Below are 25990 nucleotides of genomic sequence, written 5' to 3'. Positions count from 1 at the left end.
TACACAATAAGAGGTATGCAATACATCAAAGAAGCCTTTAGAAATTGTTAGTGCAAAAGGAATTTGGGAATTTTGGAATGCTCAGAGTGGTTTACATTTGGCTACAACTGCCAGGTCAAATGAAGTTATGAAGTGGCTTACTGCTAGTCTTTCCATTTAGTTTGTGCAAGGGTTGATTTGTGTAGCTTGGGCTTCTTTACGAGGTAAACCTCAACAGCATCATAAAGGAGTGAAATGACATTATAGTTCTGTATTTATATCCATCAATCACTTGAATTTTTGGGAATTAAGTTGTAACAGTAAGTAGATAACAGCGTTTGTTCTAAGGAATTTGCTTTCTTTTGCATAAATTGGTTGTCTATTAAATAATTTACTAAGAACTTTTTTTTTTCCTTTAGGACACATATTAGCTGAAAAAGTAGCTTGTACAGCTGCAAGAGGAGATCCCTTGCAATGGCTACATGCCCTCACACAATTAGAATCAGCATTGAAACTTTGCAGAGCATCTGCAACCAAAAAATTAGACATGGAAGCTGAACTTCTTTTTCAGATAGGTAAATAAACCTGTTTGTTCATCATGGTGATTGCCTTCCTCTGCAATGTTATGCATGTGGCTTCTCATAAAATGGAGACATTTTACTGTAAATCTAGAACAGAATTGGATATTTATCACTGTCTAGCTGCAGATCTCTCTCCTGTGTTTAGTATCACGCCAGCATAGTTCAGAGTGCATTATGCTACAAATAATTTCAAAACTGCAGTAGAACTTCTTTCATCTATATGTTATCAGGGATCAAAAGGTGTGGCCAATGAGATTAAGGACATTATGTTTTGCACCAGAGGGTGTTGGCTTGTGAGGATCCCAGCCAGAAAGACGTTCAAGACTCTCTAATGTATATCTTAAAATGCCATTTATTGAAGTTAACACTATAAAAGAAAAAGGAGACAGTGTAAATAATCTTATATTCCTGCAGAGGCTGAGAACCCTCAGTTGTGCAGTACTGAAACACTTCCAGTTAGAGGGTAGCACAACAGGCAGATCCTGTCTGTGGAAAGCTTGCCTCATTTTGGTCTTTTGATCTGTTAGAGGACTTTCTTAAGAGAAAACAATTCTATTCATTATTTCTACTGTCAAACAAAAAGCATATTCACATAAAAACCTCCTGCTTCACTTTTACAGAAAGGGCAGGTGGTGTAATCACTGGTACTGAGAAGATGCTGCAAACAGGTGCAAGCTGGCTACATTTATCCTGTAGCTATGGGATGTGCACACCACAAAATGGACTTGAAGGCCACACTATATGTGCAGCATAGCACAGCATAGGCCTGTGCTTGTGCATTAACTCCTCCATGTCCACTGGTCTGCTAGTCAGGATCAGTAAATGTCAGGGGTCATTATGATTCCCAAATTTAATTATTTTAGCTACTCTATGAAGAGAATTGTTATACAAGCATTACCTTTTAAACAAACTGCAATAGATTTTGCTTATCAGGAGGAGAATAGATAATGTACTATGTTGTTCAACTTTCCTGGGGGGAAAAACAGATCACATCTTACAGAAAAAAATTCATAATATCTTGAAAATCTACTTTCTATATTTCTCTCTTAGGTAAGGTAGAACGCCAGATAACTGAAGCAGGCAATAACAAGTTATCTCAAGCTGTTGAAAACCTGTCGGAAGCTATAAAACTCAGCCAGCAACATGATCAAAAATATGAGTAAGAAGCTAGCTATATAACTTTCAAAATAATTTAAATCATACATGAATTTTTAACAGTTTTTTGAGATTTGGCCTGGGACTTCTACTATGGAGCATCTTTTATGTTTTAGAGAGTTTTCTTCTATTGCAATATAAAAATATATTTATTCTCTTATTTAAAACAAATACTGAGAACATTTAAAGCATTTTTTACACCATACAAAAGTTACAGCTTTCTGTTCTGTTTCCAAATTTGCACTCTCTCTGTCAACACCAGGAAAAGAGCTATCAATTAAACAGCGGGTTTATTCATATTTCAGAAGATGAGCTGTAGTCTGCCCCCTTCCAGATAACAGAAATCCAGCTTGAAAAGGTTAGCAGCCAAAAATAGTCAGAAGAGCAGAGGCAGAAGGAGCATAGGAAATGTGTTTGTAACTGATATCAGGACGGTGACTTTGGAATTAGTTATCAGTGTAGAAGACGCTTGAAGAGCTGAGCCAAGACAGCCAATAAATTCTGTCAAGTAGCTCTAATACATTAGACTTTAGTTTTTTTTAGTTTCTTGACCATTCTAAATGAATAATGTGCCATGTCTGGTTACAGACATTGTAAAGGCAGCAATTTACCTTGCTTGTTTGGATATTCTGTTACTTAAGTTAATGAACCAGAACTCAACACAGAAGCAGTAGCATAGTAATAAACCTCAACAAGCAGTCAGCATGATGGAAGATGGTACAGAAATGGACTGTGGTCATGTTTTGCAAGTTTAATTTGCTACACTCTTATTTAATTTGCTACCATCTTTCTAAAAGAATGTGCAGCAACATCAATGGATCTCAGCTTTCTTGTTTTAGACAACTAAACATCCTGATCACATTTATACAAGCCCTGTGATATCTATGGGATTGCTTAATTAAAATTGTTTCTTGATGTCTCAAATCCTTTTTTGTTAGCAAGACTAGAAAATTAACTAAATTGTTGCCAACTAAGTGTAGAATTTGCCATCTTCTCACTTAGTTTGCTCTATCTTGAACTGAACAGTACCCTTTGACTTCTGTATTTTGCTTTACACAAATCATACTAAAGCTGGAATTTATTGTACTGTATAAACAACCAACTCTGTGCAGTGTGACTCTGTCCAGAATAGTAACTACGTGAGCAGGAGTTTGTTGCTATGCTTGGAAAAGTTAATTCACAGGGGAGATCTGGAGAAACCTGCGAAACCAGGAGGAATCTGCATAAGAAGACTGTTATAAACCCATTGGGAATAGAAATTTTGGAGAAGTTCTCCAGATATAGTGTTTTCAGCAGGTTGAGAGAAGTAGTTCTGTGCCTCTACTCCGATCTGTTGAAATCCCACCTGAAGTACTGAATCTAGCTCTAGAGTTCTCAGCAGAAGAAAGACATGGACCTGTTGGAGTGGGTTCAGAGAAGAGCCACAACAGTTACGAGAGGGCTGGAACACCTATCTTATGAGAAAAGGCTGAGGGAGTTGGAATTGTTCAGCCTGGAGAAGAGAAGGCTCCAGGGAGACATTATGGCAGCCTTTCAATACTTAAAGGGGACAGACCTTTTAATAGGGCTTGTAGTGATAGAACAATGGGTAATGGTTTTAAACCAAATGAGGGTACATTCAGAATAAATATAAGGAAGAAATTTTTTACAATGATAATGGTGAGACACTGAAACAGGTTGCCCAGAGAAGTGGTAGATGCCTCGTACCTCAGAACATTCAAGTCCAATTTGGATGGGGCTCTGAGCAACCTGATCTAGTTGAAGATATCCCAGCTTATTGCAGGGGAGTTGGACTAGATGATCTATAAAGGTCTCTCCCAACTCAAACCAATCAATGATTCTATGATTTTTGCTTGGTTTACAATACTACTGTAAAAATCATTGAAAAGAGGAAGCATAGGCAGAGAGCAGGAATTAGTGAGCGCTATCTGAAGATGTAAGGTATTCTGGTACAGAACTCAGAACTAAGAAGGTTCCTCAGCTGAGCCCAATGAGGAAACAAAAGACTGTTTTGGTCACTGTGGGTATTTTTGCTGATTCTTGCAAAAGTTTGACTGAGGACCTGTATCCAAATTCAGCCACCTGTGTTCCAGGGAAACCAGGACAACGGATATATGCCTTAACTTGAGGAAGGAAGAGACACAGTACAGAAAGATCACTTCCCTTGCAGAATTATGGTTTTCATACTAAACATTTGCAATTCATTTACAGAATATTTGTTGCACATAGTGCAAATTATATTTGATATGCTGATAAATCAATGTATTATTTTTTAAGCATACGATAGAGATGTTTTAGATTCACATGACTTTAAAACAGGATCCCATGGCTTTCTGAAAGAAGGTACACTTTAAGTAGATGATGAGGGCTGGATGAATTATTTATTTGGTGAGGCTACCTGGCTGGTCTTATGCAAAAGTCAGATTTTATCACTGTAATGCTGACTTTGATAGTAATGTTGATTGTTCTGTGTATTGTTTCTTACAGGTTAATAAGACGGTCATACCTTGAAATAGCACTATTATATCTGCATTTTGCCACAAATAATGAGGCTGTATCACAGACAGATGAGATGGTGCCTTCCAAATCAAGTGTATGTTTTCTATCTTTTGAGTAGTGGCCTCTTCAAAGCAGGAAATATATTTCTGCTAGAACATTGTGCACCTTGCCATATTATTACTTGCAGTGACTTATAAATCATATTGATGCTGAAAATCCTCCTAGAAAAATCACACAAAGAAATCATATAGTAGAATTTAATCTTGTTTGATGTTATCTCTGATGTTTATTGCAATGACTGATGATATTTAAAATATTAAGATAGGAAGACACAGAACCAACGTTTTCAATTCCCATTATGTATGAATTAATTTGTACCTTGCAAAGAAAACATGACATTTAAACTTGGTTTTGTAAATGCTAATATTTGTACTTCACCAGAGTTCAATTTTTCCATACAAATATGAATGACAGCATGAGAAAAATAAGTGTCTTTAACCATGTTATAATTCCTTGAAGCCATAGATGGAAAGCAAAATGTTTAACATTAGAGAAAAGAGGTAATTAAGATTCCAGAAAATGGAAAATGATAGCAAAAATATATGCAGTAGTGACCATAGTATGAGCTGCTCTGAGAAATTTTTTCAGGAGCAGCCAGTTAGTATGCTCTGGATAATTTTTTTCATTTTTAGCAATTAATCCATGGATTTGAAATCAATGCCAGTTTTTACAACTTGCATATAAAACAATTATTAAGTAGGAGGACTTTTCTCTATGTTTAAAATGTATTTTACCATAGTATATTTAGAATCCTAATTATGAACTGGTGTATAATTTTAGAACTCTTCTGGAGAACTCTCTTTGCCTGAGGAGGCTTTGAAATCAGAAGTCTACAAAGGACAAGCCTGGATTGCAATAAGAGCTGCTACAAAGGTTGGTGCAATATTCTGAAGAGTAGTTTTTGGGGTTTTTTTTAACATTTTATCTTATACTACTTACACAAGCAAACATGACAGTACAAACAAGAGAAGTATTAAGATTTCCTGAAATTTCTGGCATGAGTAATATTTGAGGAAATTAAAATGGAACAGTCTGAATAGCATGTTTAATCTCTCTTAGACAGATCTGACTCTGTTTAATTCAACGTGGGTTCAGTGCAAATAAAACAGCACACGACCTGGTACGTGTGCACATGTGTTTGACATGTGGGTAGACACCAGTGGCATCCAGATGAGGATATCTGGTTTGAAATCACTTATGTAGTAATTAGGCTGTCAGCAGTAATGATTTATTTAAGTATAATGTGTACCATATGTCAAAAAGAAATAAAATATTTTCCTGACTTTAAAAAATATGGTATGTTTAATAATTAATTTTTTCATCATTTTGCTACTCTAATATTTTTAAATCTATATAAATATCATAGTGAACTGGTTCTGAATAAAATAAATATTATTCTTAGGTCAGTGAAGCTGTGCTTGCTTCTCAGCTATTAATTGGAATGAAGAGCGTTAAAGAACACAGCATGAAGGATGAAGTGCAACAGAAAATCCCGGAATTTGCTTCTATGGATCTTCTTTCTTCATACAGAGATTTCTTATGTGGTATTCCTTTATACCTAGTAATATCAGAACATTAAATAACTAATAAGCTATATATGCCATGTAATCTAGTAATACATTTAATATCTAATTTTAATTTTTGAAAAATTATGAATCAATTTTGGAAAGTAAAAGCAAAATCCTCATCCTGCATAGCAGTACAAAATATTAAGTAGAAACTTAATGGGTCTTCAAATATCAGCCTGTGCATGTGTTCAATATGTTAAGAAAAATTTGTTGTTTGCATACTGTGGCTCAGAAAGACAGAATGCACATACTACCATAATTTTGTAAAAACGGGTGCTCCTTTGTTACAGGACTTCCCCAGACTTCTAAAGTAAGTCTTGGGCCCCCCATCAGTCATCATTGCTTTTTCTCTTCAATCACTGACTTATAACTGATTTTTTTTCCCTAGGTATATTAGCTTTCCTTGGAGATTTTCAGTTTTACTCTTGATTTTGCAAAGAGATGTTGGTGTTGAATAGCTTGTCTCTCCCTGCATCATCATCCCACCACAAAAAAACCCCAAGCCCACTAAAACCAACAAGCCCAAACTCTTGCAAAGTCATCTGCCTGGGTACTCTATTCTAAAAGTGAAAGTCAGTATAATTTTCACTGTCTTTTCAGTCCAATGGATTATCATTTAGAGATGCTTCCATTAGCTTGGTAGAACTTTGCCCGGTTTATCTCCAACTTCTGCATTTATTTTTCAGCTAGTGGAGATGATGAAATGGAAGTTTTTGATTTAAAAAAAAAACCAACAGTGAAACTAGGAATACTGGAATAATGATTGCTAGATGTTATATAAATGCTAAGGCAAAATATCCATATTTATTTTTAAACCAGGAACTGATAAAATTTTTGTTCAGTGGCTTATTTTCAATCATTCCAAGTGACTGACAAAGACTGAATTTCTCTGCCTGATAGCTGCTGGCAAAGCTGAGCAATGTCTGCTTACTGTACAGTGTTTAAACATATGTGTTTTGATTGGTTTATGAAAACAAGTGTTGTATGCTAAGACTTCCCATCAATCTGATTGTTTTGTAGTAGCTCTATTTGCTTATAATTACAGATAATTCTTCTTTTACCAAATGCAGCAGGTGTTTCTCCTGATAGGTCTGTTAGCCAATACAAAGAAGAATAGAAAATGTAGAAAAGCAATAGTAGGCTAAAATATAAAAAGGTAAATTAAAATGGAAATTATCAGCATAGCACCCTAAATATTTTCTGTAAAACCCTATGTGAAACACATTGTTTAAGTTTTCATTTATAAACAATGTGGCCATTTTAACTTTTGGAATTGACAGTGAAATTTCAGGAATAATAGAGACATTCAGATTTTATACAAGCACTCATAATTATTTTCTGGAAGTTTACTATTAGGAATTACTATAACATAATGTTTGTTCAGTTTGGAGTGAGAAACAGCAGGAGAATTTTGTATGCTTTTGAGAGAGCCATGTACTAATACAGTGAAAAAAAAAATTGAATATAAGCAGTGATATAGTGATACTTGTACTGGTATTTTTTTCCTCTTTTTGCATAAGTATGACTTTAAGGTAGCCCAAAGAAAATATTATTTTTTTGTTTTATTCCACAATCAAGAACACATTTAGTGGAAAATGTGCTTAATATCTAAAAGGGACTGGATTGAAGCTAATAATAAACATTTCAGAATATGTAAGTGTACTGAGTTCAGGTATAACTAGGAAGTTCAACTGTTGTGAGTGATGACTCCTTGTATTGTTTCCATTTTGTAAATGTCTTTTATTGAACTGTGTGTAGAAAGAATGGGTTTATATGCAAATTCAGAGAGAGAGAAAGCACCTTGCTGTCTACTCCTTTTAACTTCTTGCAAGGACCAGTCAGGTTCCTGACCATGATCTGAGAAAAATTTCTTTAATTTTTCCACTAATATTAAAGCAGAATAGAAAGAATTTTCCTTATATGAAGAACATAACCAAGTTCACAAGTTACAGATTGGTCAATTCAAACACAATGCAGAAATAGCTTTGGAATTCCAACCACTTAATGTGTGTTCCTGAATTCTTGTTGGATTTGCAGATGGATACAATGTTGTCTCTCAAAGTCCCAAAGAATCTTCTACTGAAAACAACCAAATCACAGAAGACAAGCAGAGTGAAAGTGAAGGAACAGAAAGTCTTGCCACCAAGGCCAGTGAGAAGAAAGATGCGATAACATGGGTTCACTTAATTCGCTACCACAGTTATTTAAAAAGGCTTTCTAATATAAACCTTCAATTTGGTATGTATTTTTACTTTCTTCTAGAAAACTGCCATTGGTGAGATACTGTTCTTGAGGGCCAACAGAGTCAGATTCAAAGGCTATCTGAAATAGCCTAATTTTGATTTCCTTTAAATTCTCTAATTGCAAAAAAATCTTCACTGAAATCAAGATTTATGTCAGATTACAAGTGCTTTACGTGAAGATATTACTACTTTTCTACATAGGTATCCATAAGCCTTCACAAAACCAGGAAAGCCTCCTCAAAACTTAATTTTTATTACTATATCTGAAGCATTTTTAAAAAATTCATAATCGATATTGTTTTTAGTTCTAGATACATCAAACTGAAGTCCCATCAGAAATAAATCTGTTCAGTTTGAGGTACTGTTTTTGAGAACTGAGTCTAGTGTAGCTGGGAAGGCTGAGCATGACTGAATGTGTTTTTACTAAAACCCCAGATGTGATCTACGTACTTGGGTTATTTCGCTATAAACAGAAGATGGTAATAGATAAGACCTTTCAAACAAACTAAGAATCCATTAATTACAAGGCCCTAATACTATGCATCTACATGTGATGGCCAGCTTCTGAATATACAAGTGATGACCTGATAGGTGAGAAAAAAATTAGAGTGTACATGTAGGTGCTGTTTAGAGAGAAACCTAGCAACTGTGAAAATAATAATTTTAGAGAGGGATGGGTTTTTAACTTGCAGCACCAAGTGAAGGGAAAATATTCTGGCTCACCACGGAACTGTAAGGACAGAAAGTGTCAAAATGTGCATATATATCTCAGCTTGCCTAGGGAGCAACTCAGCTGATCAGCCTCTAGTTATCTAAACTGGGGTCTTGAAAGTCCTTAAAGCTTATTTTGACTGTATTGAATAAATATGCATTTATTCTGGTGGGTACTTAGATACCTTCTGAACATACTGGTGCTTATACATCTGAATTTAAGTACTTCAAAATTGCACCTTCCGTTTTATGCTCCTTTGTAATGTCCAGACAGAGCTTGTTTCATTATCAGATCACTGGTGAAAAATTACAATACAAATAGCATAAGCTAGTAATATTTAAGGACAATCAGTATAATTGTTGGAAATCCATTTCTTTCATATTGAATCTGTTTACATAGTTTATTTTCAAAAGTTATGAGTATAGATTAGCTGTAGAAACTTTACATTTTAATGGCAAATAATGATGTAATAAAAACATCTCTTTTCAAAGCTGCCCCTAACTCAGGACCTGGATCACTTTCTGCAAGAGTTGGACACCTTAGTTTTGTTTCTGACACAGGAATTGTGCTACGCATAGCAGAAATGCATTCCTTTCTTAAAGAAAATTTGTTTGAATATTCAGTATGTTGTCTTGAAAATTTTCCAGAAGAGCTACATGACATAGAATTGCCACTCAGTAGGCCAGCTGATTCTTCAGAGGTACTTCTGTTCTTTTTGATGTTCCAAAAATACAATACTGGTATTTCATTCAGAATTGATAGTTCCAGTGGTGGTATTTCTGGGAGCAGTAGAGAAAAATGAAATTCATTATGCAGAGGATCAGTACAAAACCAAAATCCTGTGCAAGCAGCGAAGTACTTAGTTAACAAATGCAAATATCCATGTGTTATTCATTCCTGCAAAAATGATCTCGATCCCACAGCCAGTGTGTTTAGACCCTAGAAGATTAGGCAGAATGATATTTAAAAAGATATTTTTTTATTAGTTAATTAAGTTGGCTCCTCTAATCAGTAGGACTAAGGCTTTAAATCTTGTAGGTCTCCATGTTTCAAACCAAAAATGTCCTGATGTTTGTTTTGTAATTTATATGTACAAGTCTCTATATTGTTAATTTGGTCTATAATGAAAACATGATTTTCAAAAATATATGTTATATTTTCTCAAAATTTGTTGAAGGCCTTGGGTGCCAATTTTTTTCACTTACTATCATCCAGCTAGAAAATCAACCTTTTTAGATCTCTGGCTTGTGAACAACCTATTTGAGCTTTAAAAGGTAGGCAACTCAGAATATATTACTCAGATAAAACCTGAATTGGAATTCTGGAGTCTATGCTGGCCATAGCACATGTATTGAACATTGAATGAAGTTTGTCCAGTGTAAAAATAATTGTCTTCAAAGTTTCTCCATCCCACTTCTCACATCAATAATTATCCTAACACTAAAAAATTAAACTGAAAGGTCACTCTCTGTGACTTATTTTTTACCTATTATGTTCAGTATTAGATGGAAACAGGGGAACCTTCAGGATGGAGAACTTGGTATCTTATAAAAATGAATAAAAATACTTTTGTGATAGCTCTTCTAGAGTTGGTGAACTTTCTGCAGTGTTGGACAGCATATCATTACTCATTTCCCAACAAAGAGCTGACTGTGCCACTGAATAAATTGTAAATATATGGTATGTGACATTTATAACAGCCATCATATATCAAAAATTATTTTACTCTGTCTGTTCTTTTTTTGACATAATTAGTATTACAGTGTCATGGAATAATAAGCTTCAGAGCTCACTGTCATGTTCGTGACGGGTGCAAGCTGCATAATCATGTGTTAGCTTCGCTATTGTAGACAGCTAACAAGCATAAAGCTCTTACTTTTTTTAATTCTAAGCTTCATTGATTTTTTCACAACATTTTTAGAATCCTTTACTATTCAGAAGGCTGTATAAGTTATTTTAAAAATGTAATTTAGTACTGGGATTTTTAACAGCACAAAAAGATATAGTTTTTGAAAGAATGATTTTTATGTTCACTTACATGTGTCTTTGTAATTCTCTTTTTTATTCTTGAAGTTTTTTTCAGGTCCGCTGAACAAAGAATCCAAATTACATTAAGTCTAATTAAAATTCTCTGTCCTGTTTTTTATTCCACTCCATGATAGTCTGTAGGACTGGAAGCATTTAACTAAGATAATTCGTTGTTTTCAGGCTTTTGAGAAAGTTGAACAGACAAATATTTATGTATGTAATTCAGCAACGCTCCAGTTTGTCAAGAGCAGTTGTAATATCCTCTCTCAAAAAGATTCAATATGATGTAAAAACCAAAAGATGCAGTTCAGCAAAAAAGGAAACATAGCACACATTTTAGAAAGAAATATATAGCATAAAAGGGAATTTTAAGAGGTCTAGTTCAGGGGCACAGCATAAATTAGGTTGTTCCCACCTCCATATATGTGTTTTCTCCTAATTTTGTTTACACTCCAGGCTAGCAGGATAGTGGGTGTTTCATTCCTGAACTATGTAAATGATGGCTGTAGTAGGTGGGTCATCCATGCACATCTCATGGCATACCATGGGTTATGGCCAAAGTTATCACTGCCTACTGAAGGCATAGGTAAATACTCAAATGCATGACTTCCCACACATGGATTCAGCTTTATCTTCTTCTACTAAATTTTGATGTGGGATGTTAAGTGGCTTTATGACGTAAGATTAAGTTATTGTGAAAAATCCATCTTCTGCTCACTTGCATTTACTGCCCTATATTGGTCACGAGCTGTATCTTCTGAAAATAAAGTGTGTAAAAATCTTCCTTTTTTTCCAGCAATGAACATTCAAAATTTGAAAACAACTAACTTCCCAGGCAGCTGTTTTCAGTATCCACAATTTGGAATCAATGATGGAGACACTGAGGACCTTTTCAAATAGCTTCCATATTCCCACAAAATGCCATTGTTTGGCTGCTGTTCTTTGTCTTTGCATAGCTGCGTAACACTCTAAAAAGTAGAGATGGTGTGGTGCTGTTCAGCCTTTAAATCAAATGTTTCACAAATTTTAAGAAAGCTTTTGTTCATGAATGAATGTTGGTTGACAGTTTTCCTCCATTACTTCCCTCGTAAATACAGCCAACAGTAACTATTTGATGAATGGCCTGCTAATGTTATCTATGTATTTTAGTAAATACAATGAATTCTCAAAAATTAAGTGATGGAATTTTCAGCAGGTATCACCCTTTGTTAGTTGCACAGATAATGAGAAAACAGATAGGTAAACATAAATAAAGCATTATTCTAACATTCAGAATGCTATTTTAATTACCAATATATAGCTGGCAGATTACTTTTGCAGCAGCAGATTTTGTATGATCAGCATATCAAATAATAGATTTGGGCAAAAAACATAATGCCACGATGATTCTAAGTCAAAGGCAACAATCATTATTACTGTGGGTTCTCTAAGCCAGCCCAAAGATGCTTTGCATTACCTTTAGAAATGTCTCATTGCGTGAGCTTTGAAAAGCCTTAACTTGGTGAAATGGACACCTTTTAAAACCACCCATTTATCTAAATGAGCATATATTTGTGCAGGAGTGAAAGTCATACCAATTCTAGAAGATACTATGTTATAAGAGATTTTGCATGTTTCACTAGAGAAAATATAATTTAAATTTTTGTGTTTCAGATTTCTCTTGAAGTTACAGAAATGACATCAGAAGTGTCACATGTGAGGATAGCTTCTCCAGTTTCTGTCATCGCAGAAGACAGTCAGATTGAGAGTAGGGCAGCAAATGCTTCAAATAAGGAAATTAACATTCAGTGGTACACTTCTTCTATGGCAAAGCCATCAAATGATACAGAAACTAAGGTATAACTAGGGCAAAGCAGTTCCTTAGGTATTGGAACAAATTAAATCTCATTTCCAATGAATATTTATGTTACGACTGATCAGCTTTTTAATTGAATTATACATATCCTGGTAGGCAAGCTGGACAGCAGGGAGCTATATATTTACTGTGCCTCAAACCTGCTCTGCAGGAAAACAGAATGTCCTGACAGTTTTTTGTTGGCAGGCCAAAAAAAATACTTTGTTTAGCATATAGAGCTTCCAGGCCATGTTGTATTCATGCCTGTTGCAGATCCCTGATGTCTTTAAGATCCCCACTCTGTTAAGTTTGGTTAGAGCTGACCAATACAGTCAAATAATAGTTTGATGGGAAGCTGTTGGAAAAGGAAATATATATATATATATATATATATATATATATATATATACAAGGAAAATGGGATTTTGTAAACCTCATTTTCCTAAAGGATCAGACTAAACATGAAAGATAAAGAGATAGAAGGGCTGCAGGAAAGCAAGAGACTAGGACGTGGAATTTGTTTTATTTTTAAACAAGGGAACAATGTGTAGGTAAAATTTCTGCTTCTGCAATAGAAATCCATGATCTCCAAACTTTTTTGCATAGCAGATCAGTGTCTGAATTTCTATTAGACCCTTTTAACACTATTAGTAAGCTATAGATGCCCTGTGGAGTTAATGCAAATAATGTACTTCTTAATATAGTTTTGCAGGTTACTTTAGCATGGCCATACAGGTTAGTAGAGGTCAAGAGACAACTCTTCAGAACACCTAATACACAAATGCCATACTCTTGGCATTCTCCATATAGTCAAAATATTCAGCTACCACTAGGAAGCATATTTTCAATCATACTAGCAAACTATTGCAGTGAAAAATGAGAACATTCTGTTTAATTTTCTTATACTGATGCAGCTTTATTAGATTGGTGAGTTATGCACACTTCATGGACTTAAACCTGGTATGATGACAGCCATGCACAAGGCCATATAGGGAATTTAGCTAATTACACAGGGCCTTTGGAAATTCAGTAAAAGCTCTCTGTTCAGCCTAACTTCAGTTGGAACTTTGGACATGAGTGTCAGTGGGACTGATTGACCACGACAACAGTGGGATTGTGATGATGACTCTATGGGGTATCACTAATTTTCAAACCCACAGAAATTATATTAATAATTATATTGCTTTTAGGCCTATAAAAACTGAGTATAGCACAAATTCATATGAGGTCACACTCCCCTTGTTTTTAAAGGTCAGTTATCTACAATTTCATTGATACACTGTATTTGATATTAATTATAATCTTGTATCACTGAAATAGCTCAGGTCTTCTATACCATATTGCATGACACCTTAGCCATTCCTTCTTTTTTACAGATTTTGCTGCTTTATGCTTATAATACACAGCCTGTCAAGATTAGCAACATCAAGATTTTCAGTTCAATGTCTGTGTTTTCAGGCCACTTGTGGATTCCATTGGCTAGGTAAATAATCACTGACTTTATCCTGTTATTTCATGCTGTATTATAGATCAGTCAGCCATTTAGGATGAGAGAAAATAAAGTACAAAATATCAAAGAGCTATAAATTTTTAAAAGCATACATTTTTGCTTTTCACTATAAAAACTGTAAGAGGTTGTATAAAGTGTTAAACCCATCCAAACAAATGCTTTTTCAATGCATTAGCATGTTAGTTTTGATTCTTAAAGAACTGAGTAATACGTGCTAATTATATACACTAGAATAGCAACATAGCAGATCTAAGAAGCAGTCCCAGCACTTATTCTCACTCTCTCACTGGATCAAGTAGTTTCTCCACCTCATATTACAACTCTGAGCGTGCAACAATTTTTCTCAGTTGTAGCCCCAGATGCAGCCCTTAATTTTACTTCATGTGGCATTTTTCATTACTTCTTCCTTGTCATTCATCTAGCCTCAAAATTTTTGGGACTACTGAGCAGGTGGAAGAGAAGAAATAACAGGCCAAGAAGAGTTGCAGCCTCTGCCGCTCTTGTACTGGTTGGATGAAAAAAGCTTCTTAGGTGTTCCTAAAATAATACTTCTTATAATTTTTAATGTAAAAAGCTAATGCATTCCATATCTCCACTTTCTTTAATGAAAAACTTATTTTTGTAAAATTATGAGATCAGTTCTGAAATGAAAGAAAATGTAGAACCTAATCAATATGTGATAAAAGCAAGGTCAGCTTAATTATAAACTGAAAACAACAAATATTGTTGTTTTATAACAGCAATAACGAAAAAACCTTATTTTCTTTCAGAATTATTTCTTTAAGGAAGAAACTGTCTAATCTGAAGGAGCAAGTTGAAATACTGATGCAAAGTTCTAAAAGTTTGTCGTCAGCTTTAGAATTTACAGGTTTTCTTGAACAGAGTGAAACTTTGAAGATAAGTCCTTCAAAAACCCCCCAAATGAGTGTTGCAAAAGTGCATCTTGATGAAAAAACAGAAGTAAGTTCTGCTCTTAAATATTTCTTGCTTTATTTAAAATGTCTGTTTTGGGGAAATAAATGACAGGTAACTTGGAAGGCAGGCATAAAGACAGACATTAAGTTTCACTCACCCCTTTCAAGAAGTGTTGAAATACTTTCATTCTTAATTTAATATTTAACTTTCTGTCTTCCTTATATATTGCTTGTCACTTTACAAAAAAACCAGCATTTTCTCACCTTTCACTTGAAAATAAAGGCTATATCTTCAGGTACATAGATTTGGAAACTGGTGCCTAATTTATAGTAATCTACATCAGAAAAGGCTTGGCTCTGTGTTAAATCAGCAAGGTGATCAACCTAAAAGTGCTTTTTAAAAATCAATTAAATATCTTCAATGCAAAACGGGCAGTGGTGGTTTCTGAAATAAGAACCTTCTAATAATGTTATTAAGAGAGGATTAAAACTGACAGTGAATTTATTTTCATTTTCTCTATGCCACCTTCCTCTTTTCTTTTTATTACCAAAGCTTAATATGGTCATAAGCAAATAACTCTCCCCACATACACACACAAGAAAGGTAATTTCAGAATTTTCCATATGGTCTGTTTGAGATAATGTCATTGGAATAGAATGTTGCCACAGCATAACTGCTGCTTGATAAATGCCAAGGCAAAATAGACGTTTATTTTCAAAGTGGGAGACATTTATCATGTGACAGGATTCTCTTTATATCTATTATATGAAATGATTAATGATGTAGAGGCTGTCACTTTGTGTGATGGATGCTGTGAAACAGTGACAGTTGTGCACTGTACCATTATTATGAGGCTGTATTTTGCCCAGCTTGGAGAACAAATGGTATTTTGGCCAATCATAGTTCTCAGGAGGGTAGACAGAGCTGTCCTTTAGTGGGTGTTTCTGATTACCTGAAGGGGTTTGCTCAAACTTTCATTAATATATGTCAGTAATTGGAAAAACAATATTTAGAATACTAATAAGATTAACATGTCATGCATTATACATATATAAATATATTCTTGTCAAGGTGTTTGTTTATAATGTCTTCAGTAAACACATAGCAAAAGTATGCTCAGTCACTGGATTTAAAACCTGAACCAGGGGCAATTTTGCCTCAGTAGAAACTACAAAGTTTGGGCACTTGTGTTTGTGCAGCAAACACAACTATTTGTGTTGCAGAAAATTTGTATTCATCAGCTAAAGTTTATTTTGCTGTGAATTCAATTAGAATAACCTAAAACTTTAATGTTCTGAAAAATTTTGTAAGGCTGAGCCATCTGTTAGCTTATTGGAGGAGACTGATAGTACAGCATTAGTTTTTTTCTTATTTTATACCATTAGGAAATGGCTAAAAGGTGTTTATCTGAAGTCAGAGCATTGCTGTCTGTTGTTCCAGCCGTGTCCTCACCATTAACTGAGGTATGCTGTTCTTATTAAGAGTAAAAATCTGTTCTCTACAATAAAATAATTGTTTAGTTAAACCGGAACATGAATTATACCCCTAAGTATCCTCCCATTTTTTCTCATACATTTTTGGGCTTTCGTTTGGGTTTTATTTTTAAATACAAATGTGCATGATTACAAACTATGAATATCTTCACTGTTCATTAGAATCACCTTTTCATCCATACAAAAATGTATTAAAAGTGAATCTTGCTTACAATGTTTAACATAGGTTGTCCACCATTCTCTGGTCATTGTTTACACAGACTCCAGTGAATTTCCATGATGCAATTGCCAAATCAATTTCCTTCCATCCTTACATTTTTGCAGTTATTCAGGCTTTCATTCTATTTTCTTTAGCTTTCTCTGCCTTGCCCATGACATGTTCTGAGAGCTAGCATGCTATTTTTTTGTCCAGCCTGTTGCATTCATTTTGTTACCCAGCTGTAGTCAGTATCCCAGAGGTGATTATGGGAACTGGCCCGTAGCGAGCAGCAGTGTGGTTCAGTGTTCTCAGCCACCGTAGGGAGATCAGGAAAGCACCACAGCTGCCAGGCCTCAAGGGACTCCAAGGAAGATTTTGGAATTCACCGTAACATATCACTCCTTCAACTAATCCTCAAATATCTTACCTTTAATTGTTCACAATGGAATGATAATGATAAGGCATCCACTGTAGACTTCCAGCCAGGTAGTTCTTCCTACCAGAAGAAGACCCTGAGTTTTATGGGAGACCAGTTGGGCTTGTAGCCTATTGCAGAAGAGAGAGTCTGTAAGGCTGTGCTGTGTGTCCTGCAGTCCAGTACCTAAGAGTCCATACTTCCCTTCTATACATACTGCACCATTCTTGCCACCCCTTGTTACCCCTCCCAAAGTTCTCTCTCAAATGACTCTCAGACCTTCATATCACTCAGTCTGGCTTTATCAATGCATCAGGATACACACACATTCATTCTGCAAAGCTGCACTTTTCAGAGTCCCACTGAAATATCATCCATGGTAGAGAGAGTTGACAGATACCTAGGGAAAGATACAGCCAAGCTTTCATAGAATCATGGAAACCTCCTGGAACTGTTTTAAATTCTTGTGAGTTCCTTTGACTTTGCCTGCTTCTATTTGTGGGTCTATGATGGAAATGAGGGAGCAGATTTAGTGGTGTTCTTCCAGCAAGAATGTGCTGTTTACTGCTCTGTTTTATTCTCGCTAAATTCCCCAAGCTAAAATGTTTCAATAGGTGGAACAATGGGCTTTTCATCACAAAGTTTCAAATAAAGACTTCAAACTGAGATGCTTTTAAATATGGCAGTTTTGGTTGAGCAGCTGAAGCCTAATCCTTCAAGATGCTGAGTATCTTCATTCTTCCCTGAAGTCAATGGAACCTGTAGGCTGTTCAGCCCTTCATTATGTATAGCATACTTCAAAGTAGTATTTCCAAACTTTCAGAGAAGTTGTATGCAGGCATTACCTCAGCTAGAGACAGAAAGCTCAGAGTGGGACTAAGTATACCATGGATCAGTACATTCCCTTTGTTTTCAAGCATTCAGGAGAAGGCAGCAGATACATTGCTTATATGTAGTTTTACACCATTCTCCCACCACATAGTTTTTTGTTGCTCATCTTTTGGTGAATTAATTGGAAAGTCAGTTCTAATTTGTGGTATTTGTTTTCTTACTGTCTGAGCTGTCACACTTTAACTCCTGTCATGTTTCACCTTCTCTTCTTTGATTCTTTTATTTCTGTTCTTGTGTCTTATGGTGCTTTTGATTCAGCCCTGGATTATATTTATAAATGGAAAAAGTGCATTTTTATTGAATTATTCATTTAAAATGACAAAACTGTTTTAAGAATAAAAATTGATCAGCCTGCTTGTTTTCAATGCTATTTAATGAATAGCTATGTCCTTGAGGGAGACAAAGTATAGTATTTGGAAATTGCAATCTTAAATGTTAAAAGTAAATTTATAAATAAAAGAATTTCATTAAAAATTAACCTCCCTAGGTAGCCTACTCCAAGTTATCTTCCTTTAATTGTTTTTCTATTGATATCTAAAACAGCTAAATAGTTCTCCATGTTCAATGGACGCACAAACCAGTTTTTCATTGCCCTCTGTTTCACCTTTTACAGTTAGCGCAACTCTTTCAGCTTCTCATTTTAGGAAAAGCCTTCCAAATTACTAATCATTCTTGCTGCTCTTGTCTGATATCTTCACTTTCCCTACAGGTGATCAAGATAAACTTTGTGAGCAAGACTGTTCACAGAAATTTTCTCCCTTGAATCCTCTTTTACTAGTTTCCTGCAAGAGATGTCATTAACCACTAGTTTATACTGAGGCAATAAGTATTTCTAACTTATTTATTGATTGTGGGTCAGAAATCTGGCTTTAATGTGGAGCTATTTGTATTTTTTGGTACCTCTAAACTTAATAAAGTTATTAATTTGGTAGTTTTTCCTTTTTTTTTCCCAGATCCCATTTGATGTTACTTTGCAATCAATAGCAAGTTTGGAAGATATGTTTGATCCTGCCAATGGATGTATAATAACTGAAGAAAATCTTTTCAATTGGATTATTTCTCTGCTTCACTAAATTCTCATTTGCAGTAACAATAATTTGCTGAGTGCTATAGATGTAGGCTTAATTTCTAATGTTAGAGAAATAGCTTTATTAATCACATCAGGATTTGGCTCCTGATGTGTTTTATAATTTTTATTTTTCTCTTATTTTTAAATATTTAAACCTAAATAGTTTTGAAAATTAGGTGTTTAAAAAGTAGTTTCTTAATAAGAGGATTTTTTAGCTTTTCAATAATTTCTTATTGTTTAGAAAAGCTGAATAGGTCTGTAGCCTTCTAGTGCCTGGTAACAGAAACTGGGTTTGTTCTTTTATATATCTATTTGGAAATTAGCATTTCAGGTTGTTGAGGGTGCAAGTGGTCATTCAGATGTCTTTATAATTTCAAAGCATTTTTTGGAAAACAAAACGAAACACAACAACCAAAACAAAAAACTCACAACAAATAAGCTAACCACCCCAAGCCAGTACAAAGAATAAAATGGTACAATATAGAACATTTTTTATATAATTCTAAAAAGCTAATTAAACCTCTATGTATGTTGCTGTAAATATTATTTTAAAGGGCTGAAGAAACACAAATGAATCGTAACAACAGCCACCTGAGGCAATATGCTTGTCCAGTGTTAGAGATGGAGAACCTGACATGAAAAAGTGAGTTAATTGACCAATGCACACAAGAGAGTGCCCATGGCCCTTTGGTTTTGCTCAAATCTCAAGGCCAGGCACTCCTTCACTAGTTACACTGATTTGCTTGCAACAAACAGCAAAAAACCCAGGACATTTGGGCAGAAGACCTGTGAGACTTGTTCTATCACTAGCTATGCTTCAGTGCTGCCATGAAAATTCAGGACTAACAGTTTACCATTCCTGGGTTCATTTTCTGTGAAAAATGCCAGTCCCTTTTACTTCAGTCAGGCTCTCCCTGTATTGTAGCCCAATGATAAAACAATAAACTATTTTGAGCTATTTGGAAATTGCGGATTTACCTTGGCTTGTACTTTTCAGAAAAATATTACCTGGTTGAGTGAAGTTTCTTTGAGGGAGAGAGAGGGAGAGAGAGGTAAGATTCAGCATGATGAGTATCTTCAGTGTGATCAGTACAGGAAAAAGTAGGGTGAGGTTTTCTGCTATTTTTCTCTATTCCTATAAAAGAAAGAAGACTGGATGTATTTGTGTTACATGTAGCTTTTAAAAGTTGTGCTATTTTTTGTGTCGTATTTTCTGGAATGCTGTAGGTAGTAGGAAAGTTAGAAGGATTATGATACAATGATAAAGAGAAAGCAAAAACTGAGTAATTGATAGGGAAGGTATTTTTGCAAGACAATTTTAAAACTGAGTTAGTATGATTATTTAACTCAACTGCCTAACAGCCAGTTTGGAGGAGATGCTCCTTAGCATTATTCTTTCATTAAAAGAGTTTATTGTTCTCCAGTGCTTCAAAAAGCAAGAAAGATAAAAATTGACATTACTCATTTTTCTCTTTTTTTTTTTAAAAAAGCTGTTCAGTCTTTCCTTGTAAAAAGTATAAATCTTTCTTTTTCTCTTCGGGGTCACCTTGAGGATTATCATAAAACTTTTGTGCAGCTCAATTAATATTTGTAAAACACACTATAGCATCAGATGAAAATGGAAGTAAAATTCTATTACAGACAAGGTGTTTTTTCATGCTGCCTACCTGGACCTTGTTATAATTCCTACGCTTGAAACAGAAATATTAAATAAAAGGCTTTATGTATTCATTTAAAATACATTATATTTTCTAAGATATTTTTGTTGAAAGAAAAATATTTTTCTACCATCTCCTTTAACACAGCACAATAAAATAATAATGTTGAAACACTGACCTCACTGTAACCATAGCAGCAGATTTTATTCTCATAAACACAGGATAAAGTATTCAATGCTGCTTTCAGAAGAAAATATTGGAGAAAACATTTTTCTTTTAGCATATAATTAAACTCTTTAGTTAATATCTGCTTGTAAGGGAGGAAGCTCATATCTAAACATCTCCAGTAATTGCACAGAATAAAAGTATAAAGTTAATTTCAAAGTAAATTGCTTCTTGTTTTATGCATTACAGTATTTTGGGTGGTTTTTTTTCCTTAGCAATGAATGCAGACTAAAGCTTTCAATATGTGAAACCAGAATAAATTTGTGTCAGCACCATTCTCAATTTCCACAGAATACTTGTCTGTGTCACTGTCTCCAAAATAAAAAAGGAAGAGAGGAAAGGCACCTTCTTTGATTTCACTGTGTAAGGGATGTCCCTCCTGCTGTGGGAAGGTCTGCTCTATGATCTGCCCTGTACAACAATGCTGAAGGGCTACTTACCACATGGGCAGCTTTGAACCACTGGCATTTTACCAATTCTTTTCAAATTTTAACTGAAATATTTCTCCATTCTACACCTGTGAAAGGACTGGATAGTGCTTCCCCATCTGCTAAGTTGTGGGACAGGGCAAGGAAAGAGAGAGTAAAGAGCACTGTGGGGGCAGATTGAAAGATTCTGAATTGAATGACATTTTATCTTTGGCACAGCCCCTGGGTTAGGGACAAGAAGGACCTATACAGAACTAAAGAACAGTAAAAAGAGGTGTTCGGGTTTTTTAAATTAATTCGGTATTTTCTGTTCTGTGAACTGAATGAAGCATTCTGTGAACAAAACCAGCTTCTGGTCCTGTAATTAATAATTGCATGATCAAGAACATGTTAGGTCTTAAATTGAAATTGAACAGGGAGCTTAACATTGAAAGGTCTGAATGGATTTTGAAATATTTCAGTTTTCAAATACTGTTTCAATATAGTTTTAAGTTACATTGCTCCCTTGAAATAGAGTTGTATATTCAAGGCATTCACAAGATTTGTTTCATGCCTAAAAATATATAGCAACTTGAAATTATGTCTGCCTAAATTAATTTTATGATGTGGAAATGAGTAATTTCACACAGATTTATTCAGTTGTATGTGACTGGTTTTTAAATTCCACTATAGCTCCAATTCACACTCATTATTTGTTGGCCAAAGTTTTTATCTAATTTTTTGATGACATCAATCTAAGAAAATAATTGTAGTAATTAGCCTCACTATGCCTCAGTTTCTTTATTTGAAGATAACAGTAATCCCCTCATCAGCGAGGGATTTGAAGTTTTCTGCATCAACATTTGGAAAATATTTTCAGATTCTTGAATGAAAGAGAAAGGGAATTTATGCTATTATTCAATTGAGACGCACTGTAAAAGGCATAGTCATTTGTTTCCAAATCCATTTTCAATGAAATCCAAGAAGAAAGATTCTTAAAAAGAGTAATGATGGAACTAGAGTTAATTGTTGGAATTACAAGCTAATATGCTGAACTAATTAAGCCAGCAGAGAGAGCCATTTATGCTTGCCAAAGATTTCTTTGAGTTAAAAGATACTGAGTACATCATCAAATGAGAAAAGTGAAAATATGAAGCATAGGTTAATCTTTAAAATAGAGTGGGTGAAAGGGTCCACAGGCAAGTGCTGAAGTCAAATATTTACCACTGCAATTTAATTTTCTACTTTGAAACCTCAGAGATAATTAGAATTATTCTCATTTGTCTTCCATGTCAGCATGATTTAGGATTCTACTTAATGTGCAATGAAGTTGAAGCAAATTACACCAAAAATCTCAGTGTCACAAAGTGAGAAACCAGAATATGCTACAAAAGGAATCATCACATGGTGATGGACCTGGCACTATAGTCCTGTGTGGAGGGTGAAGCTCTGTGAAGACACAGGGCACCTACAGGGCACCTACTCCTGGCCAGACATCCAGAGTTGAAAAGAACATTTCAGCAGCCATCAAAAAATTTCAATGTCCTAGTCAAAACTCTTTGCTTCTTGGCCATCATGCTTCATTCCCCATGGATGCTGGCATCAGATAGCTAGTATATGGCAGAGCTATTGGTAACAGTCATTAGTGTGTCTGTCCTATGAAATTACTGAATACATTTTATCATCATACAATGTGCATTGTGTTAATTAGCTCTGTTACATTCTTAGAATTCCAGTACCAAGTGGAGTAATACCAACTGTTTCAAAACTGCTTAAAAGAGTAATTTTAAAGAAATCCAGGGGTTTTTTTCTCCACTGTCCTGACTGGTCTTATTGCCAAGGAACTCTACAGCTCATCATTCAGAACCTACAGTTTGTCACTGCTGCTACAATGAAAACCTTGTTCATGGGCAACGAGGAAACCAATGTATGTTTAAAGCCAAAAATGTATAACTGAAATCTAAGCCTAATCCAAGAATCATTTTTAATCCGGATCTAATTATTATAGGAAAAGAAATAATACTTCTGTGCAGAAAAAGTTTTAATAATAATAAAAATAATATTAACAATAACAATAGTTAAAATTATTATATAAACTGCTACTATTTTTACTCCTCCTCACCTGTGTATTGCTTACACTTCCACTGCTTCCCTGGGTCTGGAGGTCAGTGGTTTCACGATGGGGTGTGTGTGTGTGAGGAGCTGTTAGGAAGTGACTCCATCACATCTGGAGTCGGGCCAGGAAGAATACAATGTTGATGTTTTCTTCTCCCTTGCTCTAGGATCAATTTGGATGTGTGTTATGTGTTTGACACGCACCTTGCTCTTTCTTCATGGGTTTGTAGTTTCATGTTACACCTAAATTCAGTATACATGGTATTTTACATGTTAGGTACTTGGGTTTCTTCTTTTTGTTACACATGAAAACTGTTTTTGTCCAGCATGAGGTCTGCAAGTGAGTAATTTGTAGCCGTGGGGTCTGCAGTGCCAGAGATGTGCCCCAGCCTTTCTCATCCCATGCCTGTACTCCTCTCCTCTGTCCTGAGCCTCCACTCCTCAAGGCCTGCACTGTCCTGCTCAGACTGCATTTCTCCACTGTGTCATTATGTCAGCTGTGATGCAACTGCTCTCTTTTCTTCTCAGTGGTAGGAAATTGATTGGACCTTTTATGTGTTTTAAAATCTGAACATGCATGCAGCAAAAAGCTTCATGAAAGGAGTGCAACCTGCACTTGGAAGACAGAAGTTACTTCCTTTTGGAGTGCTGTACAAAATCATTAGTCAAAGACTGTGTATGTGGCTGAGATTCCCAGAGATGGGCCAGTTCTCCTCATTTGGAAAGCTCCTTGAAGAGGATTTCCCCTTCCACCTGCAAGGTAAGTTCCCTCCAAACCAGGTCTGTCTGTCTCAGGTGTGAGGGAACTTTCTCGGGGAGTGTCTTTTACAGCCTTGCACAATTGCTGGGAATGCTCTGCCTTGCACAGGTGGCCCATTCAGCGACAGCACCACTCTGCTCTAAGATTTGGGCTTCTTGCCGCGGTCCCCTCCCCAAAGATGTCCTAGTGGTTTCTTACAAATATCAAGAAGAAACACAGCACAGTCACTGGCATACAAAAATGCCAGCAAAGGTCCTACCAGCAGGAAAAACTAATTTAATTGAGGGGCTGATCATGCTGATCATGTTTACTTAAAACCCCCAAAATCTCAAATTGTTCAACTTCAAGCCTTCAAGTCTTGGAAAGCAGGTACTCAGCTACCTGTCTGTAAAGAGTTATGCTCCACAGTGAGGAGATAAAGAAAATAAGCCAGAGGATATGGTGGTGGGAAAGAAAAGGCTTTAGATTCTCTGTATTGAAGCTAGAACAGAATAAGGAATATTGGCCTCAGAAGTGAAACATGACAGGTTTAAAAGCAAATTAGGACAACAGAGTGAGGGTAGAAGACTTGTAGGAATGCTGTGGATCCCTTAACACTCAGCTATCTGAGAAGGCAGACGATATAAAAGTGATATAAAATGTGATTGGTTAATGAGGATTAATAGATGCAATAAAGACATGATCCTCATTGCTGTAGGGAAATAATAATAACGGCATTTGTATAACAGGAGCATGATTTCTTTTTCCCTGATTCTGAGTTCACTTATGCAGACTAGAAATTAAATGAACCTGGAAAATCAAGACTCTATCAGAAAAGAAAGTAAATCAGGCATTTCAGATTTACTGGTTCTGAGGGTACACAGGGTAAAGACTCACTCGAAACCACATCTCTACAGAAACCATTTTGCTACAGGTTCCACATCTAATATTCCTTTAAAGACAATTTTTTAGTAAATAAATTTGTGCTTAGGTTTAGAAAGCAGAGGTAGTTAAAATACATGTTATCTTAAACGGAGTTCTAGCTTTTATTTTACCAGATGAAAATAACAGAAAAGTCTCTCCATCTGTAAAATTCAGCACGGCCAGAGTAACAGCTATATTCCAACGAGGAAACAGACGTAGCAATCCACTGTTGCTTGATGTTATTGGAATTAACTCAAAGGGTGTAACAGGGTATGTTACAAATAGGTATGTTCTTAACGCAAAGTCTGTAATTAAAATCTGACTTAATGGGTTCAGATCGGGAAACTCTCTGTTGGCAATGTGTGAACTGCTGTCATTTATTTCGACCTGACTCCGCGATGTCGCGGCATCCCCGGTGCACGGCCCGTGCCGGCTGTGAGCACTGACCGATGCCGGATGTGGTGCCCCTCAAACCCACCCGTGGCGCGTTTATTGCCAAGACGTGGCCGGCGCCACCTTCCTTTAGCAGTCCCCCGGGAGGGGCTCAGCGCCCCCTCACCCCTCCGAAGTGACCCCATCTCCCCCGCCAGGCTCAGTGACCCATCCCAGCTCCCGGCGCACCCCGGCCCTTCCCGGCGCGGGGTCCCCGCTCGGTCCCTCCGGGCCGCCGTACGGCACGCGCGGCGCGCGGGGGCTGCCGGGACGGGATATGTTGACTGGGAGCGGCGCGCGGAGCCGGCCCGGAGCGCGCGGGCGGCGCTCGTTCGGCGG

The 25990-nt window shown here is 35.9% G+C and overlaps 1 protein-coding gene across 6 annotated transcripts in view; it reads left to right on the top strand.

Moving 5' to 3' along the window:
* CFAP54 (cilia and flagella associated protein 54) overlaps window positions 1-19178 on the top strand; it is a 105749-nt gene extending 86571 nt beyond the window's left edge. For 3 of the 6 annotated variants that reach the window (XM_064655396.1, XM_064655399.1, XM_064655395.1), the window contains 12 exons: window positions 399-554; window positions 1611-1719; window positions 4203-4308; window positions 5055-5147; window positions 5677-5818; window positions 7880-8080; window positions 9289-9497; window positions 12479-12661; window positions 14036-14142; window positions 14940-15129; window positions 16470-16547; window positions 19036-19178. In XM_064655396.1, the coding sequence (XP_064511466.1) occupies window positions 399-554; window positions 1611-1719; window positions 4203-4308; window positions 5055-5147; window positions 5677-5818; window positions 7880-8080; window positions 9289-9497; window positions 12479-12661; window positions 14036-14142; window positions 14940-15129; window positions 16470-16547; window positions 19036-19155 (1694 nt within the window). In that variant the 3' untranslated portion in view covers window positions 19156-19178. The remainder of the gene's footprint in view (window positions 1-398; window positions 555-1610; window positions 1720-4202; window positions 4309-5054; window positions 5148-5676; window positions 5819-7879; window positions 8081-9288; window positions 9498-12478; window positions 12662-14035; window positions 14143-14939; window positions 15130-16469; window positions 16548-19035) is intronic. The other 3 variants (XM_064655400.1, XM_064655397.1, XM_064655398.1) reach the window with 2 other exon arrangements.
* Window positions 19179-25990: the final 6812 nt, after the last annotated feature.

The sequence above is a fragment of the Pseudopipra pipra genome, chromosome 5 (assembly GCF_036250125.1).
Source record: "Pseudopipra pipra isolate bDixPip1 chromosome 5, bDixPip1.hap1, whole genome shotgun sequence".
NCBI lineage: Eukaryota > Metazoa > Chordata > Aves > Passeriformes > Pipridae > Pseudopipra > Pseudopipra pipra.
Note: the sequence above shows the minus strand (reverse complement) of the source record. Positions and strands in the feature narration are given on the sequence as shown.